This window comes from Styela clava, chromosome 13 (genome assembly GCF_964204865.1).
Source record: "Styela clava chromosome 13, kaStyClav1.hap1.2, whole genome shotgun sequence".
Classification (NCBI taxonomy): Eukaryota; Metazoa; Chordata; class Ascidiacea; order Stolidobranchia; family Styelidae; genus Styela; species Styela clava.
The window spans coordinates 7,207,713-7,214,961 of record NC_135262.1 but is presented as its reverse complement, the minus strand read 5'-3'; the positions used below and the strand labels follow the sequence as shown (position 1 = coordinate 7,214,961).

General features: G+C 37.2%; 1 protein-coding gene across 1 annotated transcript; it reads left to right on the top strand.

Moving 5' to 3' along the window:
* The first annotated feature begins 2,878 nt into the window (after positions 1-2,878).
* On the top strand, positions 2,879-4,967 carry LOC144431401 (uncharacterized). Its single transcript, XM_078119495.1, has one exon. The coding sequence runs from the start codon at positions 3,026-3,028 to the stop codon at positions 4,331-4,333; it is 1,308 nt and encodes a 435-aa protein (XP_077975621.1). The 5' UTR covers positions 2,879-3,025; the 3' UTR covers positions 4,334-4,967.
* The last annotated feature ends 2,282 nt before the right edge of the window (positions 4,968-7,249 follow it).

Here is a 7,249-nt window from a genome sequence, read left to right as displayed (position 1 = left end):
TGACGTCTGAGTGACGTCACAAATTGACTACACCAGTCACCAACCATACAAATACACCAGTCACACAAATCATGTGCTCTGCTACTGCTGCCTGGTATTTGCAGTCCAACCCCACTATATATCACACTGTGCTACTCACCCCATGTTAACAAACGTGTTCGAATCTCTGTGGCTGAACTCATAAACAAACACAGTAGTGCAATGCTTAAATATATGGACACGAAAGCCAAAACAAAATATTTTACGAACAACCCCATAAAAATCATGCGGTATCCTGAATAAGGCTAGAACTGTGGAATAGCTACGGTAATTCCCAGTACTTGTATCGGGGTATAACGGTACCCGGACTGTCCTAGCTTCTCCATGCCCCGCGAGGAAGAAATATTCAGAACGATACATTGGTTCATTTATTGTCCAAGATGGTGAAAAACTCATGTGCACCCGGCGCAAATCAGCGTTATTGTGACTTGGAGCCTAGAATAAATGATATATTTTCATACATTTTCCCTACTTCCTATACCTGTTGGGCTAAAATCTGTACCACTCTTCCGGGAAAACCTCATTATAGTTCGTTAGAAACTCTGAATCTGAACATGAGAGAAGCCTGAACTTTCAACTCTAGGAGATTCAAGTCTTTCCATTTAAAAAATTGTCATCTTCTCAACTTCATACAAACCGTTACGACGCAAATAACTGATCTACGTAACAAGCAGATCGCGTGTGGAATTGAACGGAATGAACGCAAGTTGTCAGCAATGAGCAACAATATATCACACTATGTATATTCGCAACCCCAGATCAGATATTTTGAATATTTTACCAAAGTGACGTAGTTTTATATACGTTTATTAATACGGATAAGATAAAAAACGAACTTAAAAAATTTTCTACAAAGTTATACAATCCTTGGAAATCATTTGGTGTCTAATATCGTTTATGGCTGTGACTGACTAAAACCTTGCTCAAGTGACCAAGAAGAAAATGAAATTACGACAAAGCGGGAAAATCGGTTGTGAGGTTTACTAATAGATAACTCCCGCAATAGACCATAATATCTATATAGATATTAAGATATTTGTGGATAATTTATAATTCCGATTTGTATATCGAGCAAAACCGGCCAAACCGGGCGCAGTTGTTGGTTTCGCATTTTAGATATGATGCACCTACCTAAAAATTTGGTCCCAGTCGAAAAGATTACGTTCTTCCATAATAAAAATAAAAACAGGAAAAACACTGCATATAAGACCGTGGTGATGCAGAGTTTTATTCGGAATTTAAGGTAAAACATTCGTGCATGACAAAATAAATTGGGTCAAATGTGAAAACTTCGTGTGAAGCAATCACTCTTTGCATTTACGCAACATTGTTGCAAGACTAATAAAACAATGAGCTAATATACACTTAGACCTAATAACATTATAATATATAATGTTGTTACGAACGCGCAGTCAAGAATTTTGCATTGTTCTAGTCATATGCGTAATATGATAGCTCAGATGACAATACGATGCACAAGCAATGACACTCCATGGCGTCACGCATGTGTCCACTATAGAATTTTGTGTTCAATCAGGCTTAAGTGGTTGGTAATAATACGTTTTCAGAGATGCTCAAGAAAATGATTCATACAAAAAGCTTGGTTTATTGTTTGATTATATTTAATATTGCGTCTCATGTGGTTCGAAGTTGATTAATCATCATTCCAATACATTGCAAATTAACTTTATTTTTCAGTTTGGCATTCGTTATGCATTCTTTCAAATAATCATATCGAGAGATCTGTTTGATTTGATAAGCAACTAAAACAGTTGCGACTCGTGTATAATCAATATGAAATCGAAGCTCCAATATGTGCTATGCACCAGGGCTACTCAACTAGTTTCACCAAAAATCCTTTTGGGAAAATTCAAAACTATCATCTAAAACTATAAAACGATGCTTATGCTGCCAAAAGAAACAAGCAGACGCGGTCCAAAGTAAATGGTCGAAAGGTCCGGATTCGGACCACGGTCCGCCAGTTGAGTAGCCCTGCTATACATTATGGGTTTATTTAATATTTTTAGCACATAAAACATAGCTTTATTCAATTATATAGCGCACATGGTATAGTCTTTAGGCCCAGTGCATGATGATCATACCCCAAGTCCCCGACATAATAAAAACTAACAAAATTGAATGCCCACTTTATATTTTGCATTTACCGTAGTACGTTAGACGGACATGTACCATTTTTTTCCTGGTGCACGCTTGAAAATAAAATGTTTACGGTAATCGAGAAGGAAAAAATTGAAAGAGATTATGTCTGAAAAATTTTATGTCTGAGAAATCAGAGTAGTATACGGCTAAAATACATTTTTTCTTGAATGACTGAATATTTTACTTGTGGATGAAGCTCTATGGAATATAAAATACATATAGACTTGTAACAACTAATTGTAACAACTCCAGTATGAATCAAACAACCCAAATGTTATAGGCCTACAAACAACCCAAAATTTGATAAAACACTGTAGAATTCATGACCCCAAGTTTGGTTCATATAGCCTATATTATATTCAATATAAGGAAGAATTCTGTGGAATATGAATATCGCGTCAAAATTAGATCATAGTTATGGGCAGCAGGTCACCAAATCAAATTAAAGTTTGCGTTGTCCAGTTTTGTGTGTTTGCTGTGGCATGAACTAGTGATATAACGTTATGCATTAGCGTTGGCTGATACATGGTCGTGTATAATAAACAAAATTTTCAAACCGGAGTTGACAAACAAAATCAAGTTTTGAATTGCGTGCACATCACTGTGTAGGTGGCCTCTTCATTATTGGGAACTTCCTCGAATAGATCACGTCACGTGATTAAAGATGCATTACACAAATGCATTATCTCGTGTCGCAACGTTATGCTGAATGATGCACTTATAAAACTAAGAACAACAATCAAAAGACGTTATTACGTACGTGTTCTGAATAGCATCAACGCAACGAAATAGAAAAAGCAAGTCGAACATTTTTCAAAGTACAAAAATGAATATGATGTATTCCGTATTATTCCTGTTTCTGATGTTATTTGTTTGTGATTCGGAGAGCGCCCTTACTCCAATAGTAATGTGGTCGTTTGATGATTTGAACGGAACCAAAGTAATACCGATTTATACAAAGGATGAAAAATACCAAGCCGATTTAAGTCCTTTGGGCACAAATTTGGATGAAATTTTAGTGCCTGGAGTGCAATCAAACGCTGTTTACGTAAACGGAAAGACATTCAATCTGGCAACGGGCATTAAAGACGTTTGTTTACGAGATCCGGACACGTGCAGACTTGGAAGCGTATTGTCTTTTCAGTTGAAAATTGAAAGCTGGAATAACGCCTCATCACCCGTTATATTTCGAACTACTCCAGAAGACAGGAGCTCGGCAGGCGTGTATTTCGGCAAAGGTAATGGTAGTGACTTGATTATTGTCTACAGAGGTTCTAAAGGAGAAAGCTTTTTTCACACCTTCGATCAGTCGTATGCGTGGAACAAGTGGGCACATATTGTTTTTGATTGGAACGTTTTTGGATACATTACTGTCTATGTGAATTCACAGTATATACCTCTTATTCTTAAAGAAGAGGATGTCGCGCCAACAGCAGTGCTCACTACAAACTTTGTCGTTGGAAGCGAAAACGGACCTAGCTTCTACCTGGACGAGTTTTATGTATACTATGGCTACGGCAAAGTCCCAGCTACAACAACAACAACGACAAAGTCTACACCCACGACCACATCAACTACAACTACTACCACTAGTTCGACTTCTACTAGCAATCCCACGACCGCATCAACTACTACCACTAGTTCGACTTCTACTAGCAATCCTACGACCCCACCTATTACCTCTATTAGCACATCTCATGAATTAACCACATCCAGCACAACTACCCAAACTTCAAACTCGCCGACTACTAAATCTACCAATCAGGCTTCGACCAGCCCCGAAGACACCACGGCTCTATCCACGGTAGAGACAACGAGCCAAACTCAGTTGACAAACGGAAAAGGGGCCGAAACGTACTGGAACATATGGGTTCCAATCTTGATTGCTTTTATTGCAATCGCTGCGTTATCCGTATGTCTTGTCTGGCTTATCTGCGCTCGAAGGCGACGTGGTCGTCGAATGGAAACTGATGGCGGAGCTGTGGCTTTCTCCAAGGTGAGTGGTGGCTATGAAAGAGCAAGTGCTGTGGAGCCATATCATGACGAAGGGTCGAACCTCGACACAGAGGACACAGACGCGGAAGAGCAAAACGGCCGCCTGTTACACTCGCCACAACCATCGTCTGCTGTATAAGTCAGAAATATTTTTGAAGAATATCAATCTTCTGACAGACTTTCAAAATGGCGAAAAGCGTAATTGGCGATTAGATATCGCATTACCCATATTAAACGATATTATCTTTTCTCGCTTATTAATTTTGTTGTTTCTCCGTTTCTTCCTATCATATCTTCAACAATAAAATATTTTATTTTTTATTGACATCTATTACTCTAAAATATATATTCACTCTTTTGTTTCTAAAAATTACTTTAAAAACTTCGAGTCTCCCATGCTGGTTGAAATCTTTTCACAATCTCGGCATTTACGTATGGTCTAAAACTTGCACCCAGCCCCTTGTATGACCGATTTCCAACTGCACTTTGTATTAAATTTTTTTTGTAATGCATATTTAAGCTTTGACTCCAATTTTAACTCTGCTCAATTTCCGGTTGAAACTTTTTATATGTTGGATTTTTCATCTACGCGAAATTTCTACGAATGTAATTTATATTAATTATGTTATATTAACGATAGCTTTTAAAAAAATGTGTTTTATTTAATGAAATGATTTGTTTGTTCTTTTACCAGAACTTTTTGTGATTTACTTTATTTGTGTTGATTTCACTCGAATTAATTTTTTGTTCAATAAATCTTCAATACAAAAATGGCTCCTGTAAATTTATTTCGTATTTTTTTCTGCGATTAGGATTGAGTTCGTCAAAACAACTGAAATGAGTGTCAATGACTTGGACAGGAAGGTTAGGACACTGGCACGGTATAGATTTCAATATTATTAGGCGAAAAGGGAAATAAAACGTGAAATAATTGTTTAAATTTGACAAAAACGTACTTTTTACCGTTCAATCGCCTTGCGTAAATTTCGATCTTCGGGCACAATGTAGAGTCGGAATCTTTGGCTGGGCCAAAGCACTCTACCTATATCAACAAACCTGGCGTTTTATAGCAGATTTGTAACTCATAAACGGCATATTGAAAAAAAAAAATCATGTGAATAAATTATATATAAACTAACAATCTTACAAATAATATTGTAAGAAAAAATTCTCGACCAGTTCTAACACTTATACTGCCATAAAAATTATAGTATTCCATATTCGATTATTTCAAATGTGTCGCATTGTAAAATGGTAATACGATTTTGCTTTACACGCCGTCATTTGTCACGTTTCGTGAGATTTTCGGGGAATAATCTGAAAATAATACGCTGGGGAAGAACATAAACATTCCAAAATAGCAGTAGGCATTTCGCAAACATCATGACACATAGAGTTTACCAAATAATTTTTTGAAAACCACGCAAACTTAAAATCATACTTATAAACTATAGACAATCATACCCTTGCCTAAACATGAAAACAATCGACTAATTTTAGGCCAACGTTATAATTTTAACGTTAACGTTATATATTACTGCTATAATGTCAGGCAGGGTATAAGTATATTTTAGTGAATTAACCAAGAAGATTTCACCTGAAGTTATTGCACCATCACAAGACACTGCAGTTGACGCAAACTGCGTGGGAATAATGCGTCAATGCGGAAGTTGCATGGCCGCTAATAAAATATAAGTACATGACAATGTGTCAAATATTAGTTTATAAAAGACAATATGCAGAACTTGTTGTTGACTACGATTTTGGTTATTGTTTATGTAGCAGGAGCACAAGCTGAGCACAAATACCCCACTGTGGCATGGTCATTTGATGAATGTGATGGAAGTAAAGTTGTTCCTGAATACAGTTTGGAAAGCAGATATTATGGTGACTTTGGCTCGTTAATGCAAAGCGAAATTGATGTATTTCGTACCGGCGTTGTTGGCAAAGCTATTTATTTACCGGGAAAGCGATTCGTGATAGCCAGAAATTTAACTGAACACGATTGCATCTACAATATAGAGTATTGCAATGAAGCAACGATTGTCTTTTGGCTAAAGTTAGAAAATTGGGGCCAAACCAGTGGCCAGAGCATTATTAAAACTCTCACGGGCGCTAGAGACTTACCAGGTATTTATTTTGGAAAGGGCGATGACGGAAACGTGGTGGTATACATTCGTGGATCACTAGGAAAGACATACGAGACAACTTTCAAAGAGTCTTATATACTGGACCATTGGTCTCATCTCGAAATCAAGTGGATCAAAGCTAATCATACAATAAACATTATGCTGAATGATACTCTAATATCAGGAGAAACACATATCGGCCATACAACAGTAAATTCTGAACCTTTGCCGATGACAAATCTAGTGGTAGGCGAAACTGGCGGACCAAGCTTTATATTAGACGAGCTGAAAATATATTATACAACCATAATACCCCACTCAGAAGAGCCAGTATATATTAGCACCATCGGAATAACAACTACTATGACGTCGAATTCAACGTCAACTACATTTACCATAAGCACCGTTTTATCGACTGGTAATACTGAAATAACAAATGGGGACGTTACAACCACTGCACTCACTCCCTCAAATAATCTTACTTACATTGCAGTTGGCATCATTGGTCTGGTTCCAGTCGTGTTCCTGTCTCTATTTTGTTGTGTTCGTAAGCGCGTGAAAAGAAATCGACGTATCAATAATCATGACACTGTTCAACTTTACGAAATTGACGCTGAAGAAATACAACCATATCATGACGACAGCGAAAACGACAAATGATGTTTTCGTGGCGCTCATATCATTGTCTTAATCGCCAACTCAGTGATCTTTTCGGATGACAAACTTTAATAGTTGTAGAACCCCTTCTTTGCTGACAGATTCAGTTCCATCTCTTCCTTCTTTTTACTTTGCTTTTAAACGTAACATCTTGAGGTAATAAAATATTTCGTATTGTGTTTTTGTGGATTTTTTGTAGCTTCTCGCCATATGGGCTACTTATATTACAGTCGGTGCAAAATCCACCAGTCTCGAGTACCGTTATTACA